The sequence below is a fragment of the Nuphar pumila genome, chromosome 13, assembly GCF_984573655.1.
Source record: "Nuphar pumila chromosome 13, dmNupPumi1.hap1.1, whole genome shotgun sequence".
Classification (NCBI taxonomy): domain Eukaryota; kingdom Viridiplantae; phylum Streptophyta; class Magnoliopsida; order Nymphaeales; family Nymphaeaceae; genus Nuphar; species Nuphar pumila.
In genome coordinates, this window is record NC_143261.1 from 17432315 (window position 1) to 17452400 (window position 20086).

The 20086-nt window shown below is 38.2% G+C and overlaps 1 protein-coding gene across 2 annotated transcripts in view; it reads right to left on the reverse strand.

Annotated features, from left to right (window-relative positions):
* Positions 1–20086, reverse strand: part of LOC149817952 (callose synthase 3-like) — a 57929-nt gene that overhangs the window by 21602 nt on the left and 16241 nt on the right. For both annotated transcript variants that reach the window (XM_089985930.1, XM_089985931.1), the window contains exons 3-22: positions 17094–17194; positions 15730–15851; positions 15510–15603; positions 15216–15326; positions 15006–15122; positions 14796–14888; positions 14569–14660; positions 14184–14310; positions 13839–13976; positions 13658–13734; positions 13478–13571; positions 6387–6509; positions 6178–6295; positions 1271–1602; positions 1079–1131; positions 951–1011; positions 735–816; positions 624–673; positions 452–538; positions 33–167 (exon numbers count right to left, since the gene is read on the reverse strand). In XM_089985930.1, the coding sequence (XP_089842056.1) occupies positions 33–167; positions 452–538; positions 624–673; positions 735–816; positions 951–1011; positions 1079–1131; positions 1271–1602; positions 6178–6295; positions 6387–6509; positions 13478–13571; positions 13658–13734; positions 13839–13976; positions 14184–14310; positions 14569–14660; positions 14796–14888; positions 15006–15122; positions 15216–15326; positions 15510–15603; positions 15730–15851; positions 17094–17194 (2207 nt within the window). The remainder of the gene's footprint in view (positions 1–32; positions 168–451; positions 539–623; positions 674–734; positions 817–950; positions 1012–1078; positions 1132–1270; positions 1603–6177; positions 6296–6386; positions 6510–13477; positions 13572–13657; positions 13735–13838; positions 13977–14183; positions 14311–14568; positions 14661–14795; positions 14889–15005; positions 15123–15215; positions 15327–15509; positions 15604–15729; positions 15852–17093; positions 17195–20086) is intronic.

The window sequence follows — 20086 nt, forward strand, 5'->3', positions numbered from 1 at the left end:
ACGGAAGAAAAAGAAAATCAAACTTAAACAACCTTTTCAAATCTGCGAGATAATGAAGCAGTTAGCCCTTTTCTTTTAGTTTCTTCCTTATCCCTAGGCACCAATGTTGCATTAAATGCACCAGGCAGAGACTGAAATCGGGACCTTAACATCCCCAGTGTACGGATCTGGTATCAGCAATTAGCCAAAAACAATTATGAAATGAATATAAACCATTACTGAAATTTGTTGAAGTAATTCACTAAATATGGTCGCACACAGTAAGAAACATCAAAAACCTTATTTTGGATCTGTCCATGCATGTGCATCTTTATGTGGGTGTGTATGTCGTGAGAGAGAGAGAGAGTGAGCATAAAGTGTTTTTTTGTAATTGACTATCCAAATGAAAAAAAATGAATTTAACACACCATCAAGTAAATATATCAAAAGAACTAACAAATGAATCACTAACCTCACCAAGACGGCGAAACGCTCCATAAATACCACCAAATAAGGTCGAGAAAATAGCATACCAGATTTGAGTATCCATGAAGTAAACCTTCGAACAGAATTGTTGGCAAATATTAAACCAGATCATCCAGTTCATCCAAAATCATAAAATCTAAACATAAAACCAAACTTACAAGAATAATTGGAGACCAGATGGCAATCACGGCTCCAATATTAATTTTGGCTGCAAATATGATCATAAATAAGCTGCAGTATAGCAAACATATAAACTTCTAATCTACTACCTTGTGGAAAAAATTCATGCCAAGCAAAAGATTTTATCTGCGTCGACATAATAATCTTTGTTGGCTGAACAAGTGGGAATATCTGCAACAACAAAAACAAAAAGCATTTAAGAGTTCAGATATAATTGGCATCAATATTAACTGCAATCGTAAGAATTATATACAAACAACGACCCGTAGATACCCCACAACCCCATAAACTGGTACCAACAGTACCTCAATGTAGTAACTGAACACCAACTTAGTCAACAGAAGTAGCACCCAGAACATTGTATACCTAGCAAAAGGGGAAAACATAAAAAAACTATAGAAGGGCAACGACACAACCACCAGAGTGATCTTACTTGATAAGTGATACTGCACTTTCATGCATGCCCCTTCCAACATAAAGCCGTGGCTACAAAACAATAGCAGTAGTTCTCAAGAAAAGCTAAAAGAGAAGACCAAGAAATACAAATGATACAATTTTCAAAAGAAAATAATGCCCTAAAACATTAAAGGAAACTCGTTTGAAATGTATGCACTTTCAAATTTACCTGGGACCACCACATCAGAAAAGTTATAATTTTCCAATTTGATTGTTCAAGACCTCGTCGTATAGCAGGAAATAGAAAGAGCAACACAGAAAGCATACTAGGTGATAAATACACTAAAACCGCCACAATGTATAAAGACGGACTCGTATTGTTGCCAAACCAACTCTTAATAGTCTTTCCCAGCCCTGTTGGATTTTCCCAAGTATATACATAGGAAACTGGAAGAACTATCACCCATGCAGCGGCAGAAATAATCTTCAACACATATCTGAGGATATCCCAGAAAGTCATACTCCTCATCGCTTTCCAGCTGAATACCAAGTCAAGCATAGCTGCATGGAAGCAACAGAAATTCAACCTGAGACTGAGGAAGGAAGATGTGATTCCAAACATTAGGATAACAACAATTGCAATCATTTACAGGTCAGTTACTTTTTTATATATTTACACAGAGAAACCGCCCCCAGGATCAGAGACCAAGCCGCGCTGGCTCCGCCTACCGTACTTACGATCACTGTCCTGGCAGCGTAAAACCCCGTGGACTTACCCCTTGGCCCCGAAGGGAATCATCACGCTTCGGCTTGCACAAGGGGCGCCCATGGGGTTTGAATCTTGACCACCTGCCTAGCGGCCTAGGCCCATAGTAGAGTAACAACATTTTATTCATAGACATCTTTCTCAAAAGATGATACATGCACATTATTTGACCCCTGATTAACTTCTCAATGCAAACTTTAATCAGGGATATTAACAACATATAAACAAGTTTGTCCATATGCATGTCTGCATGATACATGCATACATGTCACACCAAGGAGGACAAAGATGAGCATAGCTTAAGAACTAAAACAATATCCATAAACAAATCTATTTTCATAAACATAGAGAATTTAATGAAATAAAAACAAGGGAACCTAGAAAATAAATAACAGAATTCCCTGTTAGCCTAGAAAATTATGAATATTATTGACCACCAAAATATTTTGGTGATTCAAATTATAACATATTAAATAATAAGATCATGAAACATTGTGCCAGTATTAGTGACAGTAGACAGCACTAGCAGGGTTTAAATATAAATAAAACATCAAATGTGTTACCCCAACATTGAGAAACATTAAGATTCTTCATTTTTCATCTTCTTCAGGTTTTCTTGGTATAATAGTGTCCTATCAGTGTGACCAATCGCTGGCAAATGCTACGTATTTTGCTGAATCTTTTTTTCTTAAGCTCCTTGTTTATTCTTCCCATGATCTATCTTTTCTTCAGTCTTTTTCTTCTGATCTTTGCTTCCAGTAATTCTATTTCTATCCATCCTCTTGTAATTCATCAGTCTGTTCAACGCACACAAGCACCTCCCATAAGATAATCTTGCTTTGAGTCATTACAATAACAGATCCGACGCCAATAGTACCACACTTGAATTTTCTTCCCCAAACAATTGTCTATGATCTTCATTGGTTCCTCAAATACCATTAGCCAATCCCTTTTGTTCCAACTTCCAGCCAATGTTCCTTTTTATATTTTCAATCAAGTTGACACAGAAAAAAAAATAAAGTCAACATTGAGAAATGTGACAGCAGCATGGAATTCATGCTGCACTGTCAATGATACTCTACAAATTCGCAGCAGCCTCATCAAAAACTTTTGCTCACATACCCATCTTGGACCTTATCAAGTCCTCACCTGAACACCAGGCACTAGAGGAGATCCTCCACAAGATTAAAGTCCACAGGTCCACTGAGCCAGAAAATCTGGTTTCACAAGTCATGACCACTCTGCCTATAACCTTCTCTGAGGCAGATGCACCCAAGTCTGTCTTCCCTCACACCAAAGCCTTGCACATAACTGTCCAAGATAGGGGCATCTTGGTACAAATTGTCTGGTTGACTATGTCACAGGGATTCGGCTAGCAGGGTGCCGCACCCGCGTCGACGCGGGTGCGGGTGCGGCACCGGGTGCGGTCAGCCCGATCCTGGGTGCGTTGACCGCACCCAGGATCATTTCGGTCCATTTTTGTTTGGATTTTTTAAAAAAAAAATTGCCCTACGAAATGGGCTGCAGAATTTTAAAAAAAAAAAATCTCTGGACAGCTGCTTGCTGCTGCTGCTCTTGTTTTATAAAGGGGCACTTGTGTCCACAACATCTGAAGAGCTTTGTTGGCATCCCATGCTATTCCTGCCTCCAAACAATTAATTCACAGCGTTGGAAAACATACTGTTAACTTGGAAATGATGATCCATCTTCCTCAAAAATTAAAACCAAAATTCAAGAGCCTTTTGAAGTCTTTATGCTTCAACCAACCAAATCCTTTTTCGTCAAGTATTTTCTCTCTCCAGAATAAATGATAATAAATGATAATGATGGTGGTAGAGTAGAGCCGTGGTGGCTATTAGTATTCACTTTTCTCCTGACGAGGTGCTCTAGCCGTAGCCTTGTGTAGACCTCTCTTTTCCACCTGTCAAATCCAATAAATTTCTTTTAGCCGTCATCTGTGTGCAACTGTATATAAAATGAAATTTGAAGAACCCTAGGCAGTGGCGTCGTAGGCCTCGTGAAGACTCTCTCTCCAACAAACCACGTCAAACCTTTCGCTTATATTTTTTTCGTGAAGACCAGGGAGTTTCAGACATGATTGAATCATGACAGTCAGCAGAACGCAGCAGGCTGGGTCGATCAGATTGCCAATCCTTTCGGTTCATCAATTTTGTCACGTTGAGCTAAAGTACACAACAAGCAGAACGTGGGTAACAAGTCTTCAAACAAACACACCAGCAAAAAAAACTGAACCCCGACCCGCATGGGGGGAACCCCCGACCCCCTTATATATATTTTTTACATTTTTAACCCTGCCGCACACCCGCACCCGGGTTTTTTGGAAGTGCCGAATCCCCGCACCTGCTCCCATGTGACATAGCTGGTTGACAAGGCTGGGGGAATGAAAGTCTGTCCCAGTATGATTGCTAGGAGATTAGGGATACCGAGGTCCAAATTTGGAACCCACTGCATCCAAATTAGTGGGTATGACAGGAACGCCACAACCACAGAAGGAACTATCTTGGAAGATGTAACTGTCGATCCAATAAGCCATAAAAATGCTCTTTCATGTAATCAATGTCACTGCGTCCTACAACTTGTTGGGCAGACCTTGGATCCATAACCTCAAAGCAGTTTCCTCCACCCATCACCAATGCCTAAAGATCCATTGAGAAGACCGGGTTGTTATAATCTTTGTCGATGATCCTACCACTCGGGTAACCCAACCTATACTTGACCGAATCAACGATGCCAGAGACATGCCCACAGTTGGGACAATGAGGAGATGACAGAAAAGGATAAAATAGGGGAAATAGAGCCTGCCAAGGCGGCAGCGGTGGGCTACTCAAAAAGACCCAGGTTCTTCAAAAATAGGGGAAGGATTGATGATTCAGACTTCATACAGGAGTTAGACATGCATAAGATCATGATAGAATGATTACATAAAAATGATAAAAGTTAAATTACAAAAGTCACAAAACACATCAGGGACAGATTCGATATAGCCTACAAGCCTAGACTACTTTGAAAATTTTGGAATGTAAACCTACAACATTTCATTTGCAGTTCTCTCTAATGTTTCTTTTCAGCTCAAGAATTTTCTCAAATCCCTAAAGTTGGCAGCAATTATGATGAGTCATCTTCATTATCGAACATGAATCATAGATAAACCCTAACAATGTCGATGCGGCAAGTGCAGCCCAAGCTCATGTCTTTATTTTATCTTCTATTAAGCTAGCAACAAACTTAGCACGAACATTGGATAATATGTGTGGACAAGTAAATGGTTGTATGAAAGAGTTATCAAAGCCTACATGGCATTTAAATCTATAAATTTCATTGTAAATTACGTATACAGAACAAAAAAACATTCCAGTAATCCCTTCAGAGCCTTTTAATTAAAGTAACAAAAAAGGGTTACAAAGACTTGAATTCCAAATTAGGACAGAGAGCAAGACATATATGAGGCTTTAATGGCAGAAACCAGCAATAATTTCTAGTGAATTTTGACGATCACAACTTCAATATGCTTACATTCATAGTATATAGTGAGGATACAAACAATGTGTTTCATTATGCAGATAAAACATTATGTTGGCTGCTATGCTTCAATAGGTAGACAGTCTTTTTTTAACTGTTTAGGAAGGGTTTCAGGATTATCACATTATTACAACAGCAGTATATGGGCGAGTAAAGAGCTCAAAGAAGAAAACATACAGACTGAAGTCGAAGGTGTTTGATGGAAATTTCAATTCCTGGTGCACTTGTGGAGATCCAAGTATTCAATGTTGCAATGCTTTTAGAAGATGGAAAATAACAAGTTACAAGGACAGCCAATATGAAGAGATTCAGATCATTATTGGAGCAAGGAGATTTGTCTGGCATACCACTTGAGGAGTTCAATTGTACATAGAATGATGGCGAATGCACGCAAGCACATGCGTGCACACATACGCGGGCACACACATACATATATACAAATAACAAGGCAGAGATCAAATTGTCAAAATATAAAGGAAGGCGACAAACAAAAAATCATGTGTCAAATAGAAGAATAAATAAAACAATAGACAACACATATTCAGTAGTCAAGAAGGTGCCTGCCCCAAAGAAATCCAGTTGCCTTTATGAACAACACTAAGATTAGAAATAAAAAGCTTAATCAAAAGTTACCATGCACAAAGAAATAAGTTAAGATCAACAAGAAAAAGATCATGACATTCATAAACTTATTGGAAATAAAGTTGAAATGTTTATAAATAACAAAGAAGAAGCAAAGCATACACATCAGATAAGACAATCACATAAAACTGCTTTTGATCCCATAAAAAAATCCAATAAATAACCATCGGTTAAGCATTTGAACAGACCCTGTACAAGCCTTAATACTGCAGCAGTTATGAAGATACTCAAAACTTTTTTGAAGATAGCACCATCAAAAATGCCACTTGGCTTCCCAGACCCGTTCCAAGAGATTATGATCATTGCCTGTCAGAAATATTTAGCAATGGCAATTAACAGATTGGTAAAAATCAGATAAAAAAAAAGCAAGCAGAAGCTACCAAAACCAAGGATTTACTTGCAATGATAGAATCAGGAAGAACCACATTCGATCGAAACTCCTGAAAAGATGCCAAAATGAACGTATCTCAACAAAATTAATCTTGCCAACCCACCTATTACTTGTTGTCAGCTGACTACCCTGAAAAGTTCAAGACAAAAAGCTTCATTTCATGTTTTATTTTACAACAATATAGAGATATTAGAATTCATAAAAAAAAATAATGACAAACATCTATAAACATTAGGGGAAAATAAAGAAATACACCAAGGGGATGTTTGGGTGCCTCAACTCGCAGGGGATTTGGAATCAGAATTGATTCCAAATTCCAGGGCAACCCGTGAGACTCAGTGATTTCGAATCAGAATGATTTGAAATCACAGGCTGCCTGAAATCTCAAGTTCGGAAGAACATGAGATTTCAGGCTTTTAGAATCGCTTTCTCAGCGAACCGATCGGCCCCCAAGTAACCCATCTTCACCTAAGAGAAGTTTAATAATTATGGACAGGTCAAATATAGATTTTAGGACAAGCTTCATCATTTTGTACATGCTTTGAAGTTGCATGAAGTGTAAGCCCATTCCTTATAATCCTAGTATTAGAATATGGAGTATGGATTGGATATGGATCCGATAAATGATCCATATCCAATCACGTGTTTTGTTTCATTTGTATTCTAATGTAACATGCGTTACTAATGAGGGGCATTTTTGTCCTTGTAAGGTTATTGTAACCCTATTAAGAGTAATGTCGCATTACTGCAGCTATTAAGAAAATAGTGGCTGCCGATTCCCAAATATCGAGTTTTCTCTTCTCTCTCTCTCTCTCCCCTCTCTCTCTCTCACACACTGATTCCTTGATTCTTTTAGGAATTCTTTCATGGTATCAGAGCCAGGTTACGTGAACAGCAAAAGCTACTGCAAAAGGTACCCCAGTCTCCTCTGCGTGAACAGCAGATCACGTGCCTGATCTGCAGTTTCCTGCTGAAAAAGCTGATCAAGCACTTCATCTGGTCCTACTGCAAAAGGAACGGTCTCTTCTGTGTGAACAGCAGCATTCCCTATCTTCTTCTGCGTGAACAGCAAAAGCTACTGCAAAAGGTACCCCAGTCTCTTCTACGTGAACAGCAGCTCCTCTTCCTGATCTGCAGTTTCCTGCTAAAAAGGCTGCTCCAACTCCTCTGCGTGAACAGCAGATCACGTGCCTGATCTGCGTGAACAGTAGATCACTCTTTCTGCTGTAAAAGCTGCCCCATTTTCCTGCTAAAATAGCTGCCCAGCCTCCTTTGCGTGAACAGCAGATTCCCTATCTTCTTTTCTTTTCAGCGTGAAAGTTGGTATCCCTCTTTTCTTTTCTGCACCTATTTCTTTCCCTTTCTTTTCTGCACCCATCGCTTTCCTTCTATTATTTTGCAGGTCTGATATTATCGTAAATCTGAAATAACTTCAGATTTAAAATCGTGTCTCTCTCTCTGTCGCAAATCTGAAAGTTGCGACAGATCTGAAATTATTATCGTGTCTCTCCTGGTATTTTGTCTTTCTTCTATTCCTCGCAGATCTGAAATCCCTTCAGATCTGCTATTCTGTCTTTGTCACAACCTTTAGTAATCAATCTGTCAGACAGTCTATCAGCCCCTTTCAGCCCTGTCTGTCGCAGATCTGAAAATATTTTCAGATCTACTATCAGTCCCTTTCAGCCCTCAAATCTGTCTGACACACCTACTTATTTTGTCATTGTTTTAATTCTTTGTCAGTCCTTTATTTTCTGTCCCAACCACCAGTATCTTTTCGCTGTCAAACAGTCTATCAATGGATTCTTCGGGTAATTCAGGTCTCTCTTCGAGTTTCCTGGGGCAGTTAGTTTCAGAAAAGTTAACTACCAACAACTATTTGACTTGGAAAAGGAATATTGCCCCTTTTATTCGGAGTCAAGATCTTTCAGGCCACTTAGATGGATCGAATCCAATGCCACCAAAATTTATCACCACCGAAGCCAAAGAGGATGGAGGATTGCCGAATACTATTCGCAACCCTGCATTTGTTACTTGGATGAAACGTGATCAGGCACTCGTCGCATACATCACTTCCACGTTGTCACAAGAAGTCTTGATTTTCATTCCTGATGATTGCACATCTAAAGTTTTGTGGGGTGCTTTAGCTCAGACCTATTCTCAAATATCAGAGGCTAAAGTGTTGTTTCTTAAACGCGAATTTCAGATGTTAAGAAAGGGTGGAATGAGCATTGTTGAATTCTTAAATCAAGTCAAAAGCATCACAGATCAATTAGCCATAGTTGGATGTCCAGTCTCAAATAAAGAAAAGGTGCAACAAGCACTGAATGCCCTGGGATCAGAATATCATGTTCTTGTTATATCCTTATTATGCTTGCCTACGTTGCTCTCTTTTGAGGAATTACGCGCCAAACTTTTCCAGTATGAGATGACACTGAGAAGCATGTCTGAAGCTTCAACAGGACAATCATCTACGCATGACGTCCTTGCCACAGGGGTGATAGTTGATCGTGCACGAGGAGGACGTGGCAGAGGCAAGGGAAATCCAATCCAGGGTGGACGCGGGTTACTACCTACACCAACTTCCAATGTCAGTTTTTCATAAAATGTTCCAACATGCTATCAGTGTAACAAACGAGGTCATATCAAGGCCAACTGGTGGTTCAACCCACAAAATCGGAATAGAATGCAAAACAATAGAAATGTTGGTATATCAGGAACTGCAGGTACATTTCGGGTCAGTGATGATGCTAAGGATCTTCTACTATCTGCTATGACCAACTTGAATCTGAAGCAGAATGATGATGGAATATGGTATGTTGACTCTGGAACAGCAACCCATGTCACTGGCAATGCAGGTAAGTTCTCTACTTTGACTCCCTATTTTGGTAAATCTAATATTGTAACCGGAGATGGGACTCACCACCCTATTTCAAACACAGGCAATGTCCTCATTCCTTTGTCTGAGTCATCTATCCCTTTATCTGATGTTGTTCATGCACCGAATATAAAGAAAAATATTGTATCTATTTCTAAACTTGTTGATTCTACCAATTCTTCTGTGAAATTTACTCCTACTTCTGTCTTTATCAAGGATCTTCAAACGAAGGAGATGTTCGTTAAAGGAGAGCGACGTGGAGACATGTATGTCTCTAATGAAGATCCAGCTTCCAGTGTCCTGAAGCCCAAGTCTGATCTCATCTCTAAAAGCGTCCTAAGTACATCCAAATGTAATAAGTCAGATCTCTGGCATTCTCGTCTTGGTCATTGTAGTCAAGTCTTTATTGAAAATTTAGTGTCCAATGGTTTTCTTTCAGTCTGTTTCACCCTCATTGAAGGATAAAATATGTCCTAGTTGTCAGGTCTGCAAAAGTCATGTACTCCCTTTTCATCAAATAAATAAAAGAGCTTCCATGCCTTTTGAGATAATATGTTCAGATGTTTAGGGCCCAGCCCCTAATCCCTCCTCTTCTGGAAGTAAATATTATGTATCTTTTATTGACAGTTTCTCTCGTTTTACCTAGATATTCTTTATGAAACACAAATCAGAAGTTTTTTCCATTTTTCATCATTTTCATGCCTATGTTAAAAATCAATTCTCTCAAAATATCCAAATTCTCCAATGTGATGGAGGTGGTGAGTATTCCTCCAAAGAATTTTTAGATTTTCTCCAAGATAATGGGATGTATCGTAGAGTTTCTTGCCTGTACACTCCACAAAAAAATGGAATTGTTGAACGTAAACACAAACATATTGTGGAAAGTGCAATGAGTATGATGCATGGGAGTAATTTACCCATTGCACTTTGGACTGAATCTTTTCACACTGCCACTAATGTGATAAATCGTCTTCCTATGCCTATTCTTGAAAATCAATCTCCCTATTATGTTCTCTTTGGTGCACATCCCGATTATAATGAGTTACGAGTTTTGGGATGCACATGTTATGTACATATTGACAAAACCATGAGGACTAAATTTTAGGACAAAGCCTCTATATGCCAATTTGTAGGTTATGCAGATGAACACAAGGGTTACAGGTGTTATGATCCTGCCAATAAGAAGATTAGAATTTCCAGAAATGTTGTTTTTGATGAAAATAGTTTTCTGGGAAAAGAAGTAGACGTCAATTGTGAACATATTGGTGCAGTTGCTAATTGGTATGACCCATGGCTTAGTACTGAACTTATTTCACATGTTGCTGAGTATACTATTTTGACTCCTGAAAACATACATGGTGAGACAGTTTTAGATGATACATCACAAGAAGAGTGTCGGAGATACAAAGGTAATGTGTATACCAGGAGACCTAGAGAGCAAACAAATGTACCTGCTGAAGAACACATTGCATTATCTAATAACAGAGAAGCACCAAAAAGATAAGGCATCCTATTGACAAGTGGGTTAGTTATGACAACTTTTCTATGGACTTTCAGATTTTTCTATCCCAGATTGAAAAACACGATGAACCTCTTGGTTTTCATCTAGCTATCCAATCCAACAAATGAATTGAAGCGATGAATGAGGAGATCGAGGGCACTTCATGAGTGTCAAACATGGGAGATAGTTGGCCGCCCTCCAGATAAAAATGTTGTTTGTTCCTAATGGGTTTATAAAATTAAATATAAAGCGGATGGTAGCATTGAACGGCACAAGGCGCGTCTTGTAGCCAAGGGTTTCACCCAAGAGTATGGTCAGGATTATGATGAGACATTCAGCCCAGTGGTAAAAATGGGAACTATTCGCATTATACTTGGCTTGGCGATTGAACATGGCTGGATCCTTAGTCAGCTTGATGTTAAGAATGCATTCTTTCATGGGGACTTAAAGGAAGAGGTCTACATGGAGCAGCCTCAAGGTTATGCAGAGGGAGACCCAAAAGAATATGTATGCAAATTAACCAGAGCTTTGTATGGATTGAAGCAAGATTCTAGGTCATGGTTTGAAAGCTTTTCCTTAGAAATCCAGAAACATGGTTTCTTTCGTTCCCAACTTGACCATTCTCTGTTTATATATAGGAACGGTACCACTATGGTTTTCTTGCTCATATATGTTGATGATATTATTATCACTGGTAATGCTCCAGACCACATTCAGCGAATTAAAGTTTTGTTGAGTATGCGATTCAAAATGAAAGACCTTGAGGAGCTGAGATATTTTCTTGGTGTAGAGGTAGACAGACAAGATAAAAAAATGTCATTAACTCAACATAAATATACTCTTGATCTTCTGGCTAAAGCAGGAATGACAGATTGTAAACCTCTACCTCTACCCACACCCAGTGTTGTCAACCAAAGGCTCAGTATTTGTGATGGTGAGTTATATCCTGATGCAGTCAAGTATCGCAGTTTAGTGGGTATGCTAATCAAGTATATCAATTTATGCATGAACCAAAGACTGGTCACATGGATGTTGTCAAACGCATCCTTCGCTATCTAAAAGGAACGGTGAGTGATGGACTCACATATATTCAATCTTCATGGAAGACACCAAAACATGACATATTGGCCTATACATATGCAGACTGGGCAGGGGATCCAGATGAGAAGAGGTCTGTTTCAGGATACTGTGTTTTCATTGGAAAAAATCTTGTCTCATGGAGTAGCAGAAAACAGAAGGTTGTGGCAAGATCTAGCACAGGCAGAGTATAGATCTATGGCAGCTGCCACAGCAGAAGTGACTTGGATTAGGCATCTACTTACAGAGATGGGAGAGGATATCTCAAACTCAACACTTATGTGTGACAATAGAAGTGCTATACAAATTGCATTCAATCCTATTCATCAAAGTCGGACTAAGCATATTGAGATTGATCAACACTTCATCAGACAAAAGATAGCCGACAAAGAGATTGAACCAGTTTATGTGCCTTCAGAAGACCAAGTTGCCGATATATTCACAAAAGGTCTCACAAGTCACCGCTTCTGGTATCTGAAGAACAAGTTGCACATGGTTCAACCCCACGCACAACTTGAGGGAGGGTATTAGAATATGGAGTATGGATTGGATATGGATCAGATAAATGCTCCATATCCAATCACGTGTTTTGTTTCATTTGTATTCTAATGTAACATGCGTTACTAATGAGGGGCATTTTTGTCCTTGTAAGGTTATTGTAACCCTATTAAGAGTAATGTAGCATTACTGCAGCTACTAAGAAAATAGTGGCTGCCGATTCCCAAATATCGAGTTTCTCTCTCTCTCTCTCTCTCTCTCTCTCTCTCTCTCTCTCTCTCTCTCTCTCTCTCTCTGATTCCTTGATTCTTTTAGGAATTCTTTCACCTAGATCTTCAAGCGGTACCATCCATAATAATTAAGGCAGAAGAGATTAGGGTAAATACGTTATATTTACCTTAATTGATAAATGGAGACCAAATGAGAAAAATGAAGGTCAAGTGGAAGGGAGGATCAAATTTATCATGGAATTCTGTTAGAAAAGAAAAGCAGGAGCCAATTTATGCCAACATCAAAATGCAAGAGGTGTTCAAGACACCACTTCGATTATAGCAAATACGCGTTCAGGTATTAAAAAGGACTTTAAGGTGTAGCATGCACAAAGAATCCCTTTCATTTCATAGTCAAAACTCAGTCTTTAGTAAAACATTGTGTCACTTGGTTTGAGACAAACTCTCATAGTCCAAGACTTCTTGAAGGCCCATAATCTAGTATCATAAATGGAATTGAAAATCACATCTCGGGATTACAACTAATAAGATTATCTGTCCACATATTCAATATGATGCCAACTTGCTCGATGAACTAAACTATGACTTTACAGGCACAACCAAGTCTAGCCATAAGCAAAAACAGGAAAAATGGATTCCTCATGATTTATGACAATCACATCTACTATAAGTTATGCATGGAGTCAATACAAATGACAATTATTAACAATATCAGAGAAATTACTACAGCATACGATCAGCTTTTTATGGAGGAGACCAACATGCGTCCTTCAAAAGGCACCATAATCATTTATGGTGCATACATCTAAAATAAAATGATAAACAAAGAAAATCCAAAAAGATGTAATGCAGCAGGATAGCAAAAAAAATTCTGCAATGTATTCTACTAGACAATTTTACACAGTTCAAAAATTACCCCAGTTCTATGAGAAGTAATCTCTGCCAGAGGCTGGCAGAAAAAATCAGCATCATTACGCATTGGCCAACCAAGACGGAAACAATCAGGTGACCTGTAAAAAATGTTGCAGAATATCAGATCCAACAGAAGAATAAAGGTTGTGCATCATATTCAAAAAATAATAACAATAATAAATACCAGAAGTATTCATTCAAATCATCATAGTTCCGCCATTGTGAATGCTTCGCTTGCCCCTTTGTGCTTTTTTCCGCTTCCTGTATATAGAAACCTTTAAGGCTCTAATCAAACAAGGATCCAAACAAAAGGTAAAGATCAATGGCCAAGAGAAGCATCTAACGTAACCAGATAATATCAGAACCTGAGCAATAGTTTTATAGATTGGTGTAACAACTTTTTTTAGAAAGGCCTCCTCCTCACCACCACAAGAGGGTTTAATAGTTTCACCAGTCATTGGACTCACATTCCCAGCAAGCATGCCATAAAGTTCAAACGCCATCTACAACAACAGCATATATGAAATTCATGGTTAATAAAATTAAGATGTTAAAATGGCGAGTAAACAAAGTTAAGAAATTTAAAAACGTAAGAACCACAATCCACAAAAGAAGAAAACAAATCATATACAAAATCATTAAAACACGAAGCATGCGGGGAAGCAACATATATCAAATTAACAGAACAGCACTCAAAGACCACAACATACAAAATGATATATATAGCAAAGGCACTCTGGCATGAACCGTAAGTTTGCAGACTCTCCCCAGATAAGTAGATAAAGGCCCATGTATAAAATTTTACGTTGTTGCACTTCTTGCTGGATGTTTGGCAACCTGAAAGTCAAAATAACAAGTCAAATGAGAAAAAGAAGACAAAAGGAACCAAATATGAGTGTGTCACGTGTAAGGTACACAACCTCCTAGACAATGTCAGCTGGAAAAAATAAATAATATCAAAAGAATGCACAAAATCTTTATAATATTTTACGAGGGAAAAAAAAAAGAAAAGAGAGACAGTGAAGGGAAACCAAACTCTCTATCAAATTATAACTTATGTGGAGACACAAAAGGTGGCAGAAACAAAAATCTTACCAAAGGCTGCTTTTACGACCCAAATATTTGCACCACTTCTTGTAGTTTTTAAATAGCTTCTTCATAACTTCATCTATGGCCCGATCATCCAACTATGCCCCCACAAACATTCAACAAAAACAGAAAGTCACAAATGTTCATGAACAATATTAAGACCCAAAGGTGAGTCTGTGTGTGTGTGTCACTGTGTGTCTGTGTTTTTATGTGTATATTTATGTATTATAAACCTTGGGTTGAATGTCAGGCTTCAGGATTTGTCGGATATGAACATTAGCAAGCAGCAAAATTAAGTGTTCCCTTTGATTTGAGACATTATCCTTCTGTAAAGTTTTCAGCAGAATTAACAGATATAAGCCCCCACAGAATCGGAAGAATTTTAAAACAAGGTACATGACAAACTTCTCTTTGAATTGATAAGAAGAGCATATAGGTTATACCTGAAACCCAAACATTGCCTGTAACCAGTCAAGTAGATCATCATCAGGTTTTCTTTTGTAATCACGAGGCCACGGAAGACCCCGAGTGTTCCGCAAAGCAAAAACAGCAGCTTTGATCTGTGGCATCCATAAAGCAACTTCAATAACAAAATTCACACAAAGAGTTAGGAAACAAGTATGTCGATGAAATAAGGGGGTTCATAAACAGACCTCCGGTAGAAGCATAATTGCTTGATTTGCACTATCTGGATCAAGGGGCAGAATATTGTAAGGTACATAAATCTCTCTCTTCTCTGCAACTTTAATACCAGTCTCCCTAATCTATATGATTTAAAAAAATCACAATAAATATGATATTCTAAAATGAAAATGCCTTTACAGAAAAACCATTTATCAAATTTAGTTTATATATGGGTATTTGATTACAAACACATTAAGTTAATGTCACTTTGAATGAAGAAAGATAGAAACAAGAAATTCACAAAGCATGTTTTCACGTTTTACCTCATCATCCATTTCAACAGATTGTGTCTGATTCACAGCCTTCAAAACCTCAAAAAGAACAGCAGCAGTTTGGTATGCCTTTGTAAGCTGTGCCCTGGGCATTGCCAAAAAATTAAAGATAAAAATTGATAAGTTCATTGTCACCTGAACAAAAAGGACTACAAGAGATACATATAAGCATTAGCAAAGAGATAAAAAAGCATAAAACAAAATAACATACCGGTCAGCTTTATCAGCAGTTTCCAATGCTTCTATATACTTTTTGTAGTACTGCTGGTAGAATGTCTGCATCTCACGAGCATCACTTTTTTTGGTCCTACTTCTCAGAGTAGGATCATTATCCTGAACACAAAGTAGAGTGACGAAAATAAGGTCACAGGAACAAAAGTGATTTGTTTTTATCTGTTTGCATAATCATAACTAAGATCAACAGTCACAAGCAAGTACAAAGAAAATAACATGCTGAAAATCAGGCAGCGCCACAAACTTCTCCATCATTTTCATAATATTGAATATGGAACATGCTACTGTTGATGTGTTGAAGGCCAGACACAACATTTTATAGAACTGCAAGAATTCATATCAACCTAAGGGTAAATGGCTTTATGCAGACAAATGGGACCCTCCACCTCAAAGCTGGATTAAGGTGAATACATTAGTTGGAGAGATAGTAAATGGAAGATTGGTCTCACCATTCGAGATCATGATAGGAATATTGTGATGGATGCAACCAGGCTATATGATGGAATATTTGGAAAGAGATTCTACACTTGATCCTGACAGCTCAAAAACCATTATTGAGACCTCAAGGAAAGACCTGGTAAGTGTTACTAATCGGTTTTAAAAGGCAGGGACAGACAAGGGATATTTGATCACGGTTTCATGAAATCTATGTTCAAGTTTGATAGTGAATGGGTGGGGCAAGCGGATAAAGAGAAGAAATTTTCTGCTCACAGCCTGACATGAATCACAATCATTGACAGTCATAAAATCCGGAAGGACAAACCTCCAAATCAGTTTCCTGTTCTGCACTGATGATTCTCATGATGTAATCATCCTGTAGTCTGGTAGGGATCGGGCTAACCCCAGCTTTCCCATAAAAAAAGGGGGATTTAGAGGAAGTTATGATCAAGAAGCTGATGATTGCAACTCAATGAGCTATCTCCTGGATCCCCAAGTTTCATCAATCACACATTTTTCCTTTTTTCTAGAGCTTGAAGCAAAATTGGCCACATCAGATTGGAGAGCTACTTAACTTCCTAAAACACAAACATGCACAGCATAAACTACCAAAGAAAATATCCAGTACAATGAGCAGGGAAATACATGATTCCTCTTCATAAAGGTGCCTAACCCTATATGCAGACATATTCATTAGGTTCCCTGGAAACTAGTGGATCACACATTGACAACCTCGAATTAAAGGTCAATATATCAATTAAATACCATGGTTCCAAATGCATAGCAAAATAATTTCTTGTGACCTATGGACAAAATGTGTTTTACATGTGCGTTAAGAAATGATAACTACCACATACAAAACTACAGAATGCAAATATCAAATGTCAAGCTTTTCTACATCACCCTTTCTAAGCGCTGAAGAAGTGCAGTTTTAAACTGACGAACACCACGTCCACTAGAGGTTGGATCCAACCTGTGAGCCTTTTCAAAAGCATAGAATCGACCTATTTAAGAAGGCCAAAATTATTTCGGATCAGTCTGACCTGTTACAAGAGATCTGCACAAGCACACTGTTTCCACAGAAAATCTCAAAAGAAAGCAAACAGAGCATGGTTATGCTTAGCCATAATAATAACATGCATGAATATAACCATGGAAAGCCTGAACATGATATATTCCCCATTCTAGAGAAAGAAAAAAACCATGGTGCAAAGGATTAAACTCATAAACCATTCCCTGTCACAATAAACCCAACTTTCTGCATGTATAATCGCATTTTCTGTTTTCTTCAGATTGAATTGACAATCCTATGCCAACCATATGTTTATTCTTTAAGCAGAGGTAAGGCAAGACATCGGCACCGAATATACAAAATAGGTCATTTAAGGTCTTAAATAGAGGAATTCATAACAAAATGGTTGTATGTCAACATGGAAAAAGAGCATTCACCAACCAGTATACACCAACATACATAAGGTGTATATGGAATATGCAGAAGACGCCGATACAGCACAATAATAGCACCAAAATAGAGCTTCATGATATCAGATCTCACCACAGGACAGCTCCATGATGTCAGATATAGTGGCGGCTTATATGAAAGTACAAACATACCCCACGGGCATGTTTGTTTTGAGCACAGCAAGGAAAGGATGTGAAAGTCTTTCCCCTGTGAATATCTATCACATGATTCACTTTCTCACACAACTTTCTCATGTTTGCTTTTAGGTTGTGAATTTGACTTTTGTGATAATCTATCATGTGAGAATATGGCATGTCATGTCATGTCATGTCACTACTTTATCATATTCACAGCTAAGCATGTAATGCTCATGAAAGTTATTCACAGGGTTAGGCTTGTGTAAAACTTTCATAACATTCACAAATGGAATCACTTTAATAAGGTGCATTTTCGCATGTTTGCAACACCCATGTGAAAGTTCTGAGATTGTGAATCATATTCACCATTGTTGTGAAAAGCGTTGAGGTGAAGCAAGGCACTCCACCAAAAACTGAGGCGAGAAGTAAGCCTCAAAATTTTTTTTAAAACTTAAAAAAACTATAAAAAATATCTAAAATTATAAATAAATAAATAAATGGTTCTTCTTCTTCTTCTTCTTCTTCTTCTTCTTCTTCTTCTTCTTATTATTATTATTATTATTATTATTATTATTATTATTAATATTATTATTATTACTATCACGCCTTAGACAGGCACCTTGAGGCGCAAAGGGCCTCGCCTCAAGGCGAGGCACAACTTTTGCGCCTTGGGGTGTGCTTTTAACAACACTGATATTCACAAAAAACTTGTGAAAGTTCCAAAATCACAGAAATCGTAAACATGATGCGCACCAGTTCAAGTAAGTGTTCTAAATATGACCAGACACACATTGGGGAAGCTAAGCCATCCACTTCGTCCGGACAAGTAAGAATGACCGAGGCAACCTTGTGATGTACATCACCCACCACCACAATAAACTTGGGAAAGTTCTCAAAAATATATAAAATGGAAGTGGTTAAAACTATACAAAGAGTACAGAAATAAAATTTTCAATGACAGCAATCTTGTTACAAGGAATTTAATATCATTGAAATAATAGATGCTAAAGAAAACTGCAACAAAATGCCTCGAGATTACTCCATGTGTCCTCCCTAAATATTTTTACTTGAAAGTTATAATTTGCAAAGCAGTTAAGATAACTTGCAGGAACAACCACCTGGAAGTCTTTTAAAACCATGTCTATCTAAAAAGACATTAGTTCCTTGGTAGACCCAACAATGTTTAACAGATCAAGCTCACGTCTAGTCTCAAAGAGCACCAGCAGAAGAGCCAGCATGCACACTTACAGAGCCTTATCAATGTCAGACTAAATCAGCAAGATGAAGTGAAAAAAATAGGAGTACCAAACTACTTGAAAGCTATGTCACATGGGTGCGGGTGTGGGTGCGGGCACGGGTGCGGGTGCGGGTGCGGGGATTCGGCACTTCCAAAAAACCCGGGTGCGGGGGTGCGGGGGTGCGGCAGGGGCAAAAATGTAAAATATATATATATATATAAAAGGGGGTCCGGGGTTCCCCCAACGCGGGTTTTTTCAAATTTCATTTTATATACAGCTGCACGATAGCGCACCCATCTCGTCAGGAAAATGGATTGGATTCGCTCCATATATTTAAGAAGCAACAAAACAGTTGTCATCAGAGGGAAGCTTGACATACTTTTATGAGGAAAAAAATTGAGATCATTACCAACAAAAAGGAAAAAGGGCGACAAGTCAAAGTGAAAAACAAGAAGAAAGGTGACCGCCAGACTCCAGATTCCCAGGCGCCTGACTGACATATCAGATGAGGTAAGAACCATGAACACCCAAAGGTCCAAAAAGACATGGAACTATAATGAAAATGGTGCAGCAGTAGGCCCTGGCAACATGAAAATTATCTCCCCTCGTCAGGAGAACAGTGAATGCTAATAGCCAGCAAGGCTACCACCATTATTATCATTTATTTTGGAGAGAGAAAATCCTTTACGAAAAAAAGGAAGGCTACCACCATCATTATATCATTTATTATGGAGAGAGAAAATCCTTTACGAAAAAAAAGGATCAAGGCTACCACCATCATTATCATTTATTATGGAGAGAGAAAATCCTTTACGAAAAAAAAAGGATCAAAGCTACCACCATCATTATCATTTATTATGGAGAGAGAAAATCCTTTACGCATGATTGAAAAGGCAGGAGGAGCAGCACCATCATTATCATCTATTATGGAGAGAGAAAATCCTTTACACAGGATTGAAAAGGCAGGAGGAGCAGCAGCAGCTGTCAGCAGAATTTTTTAAAAAAAAATTACGCAGCCCACTTCATAGGGCAATTTTTTTTTTAAAAAAAAAATCCAAA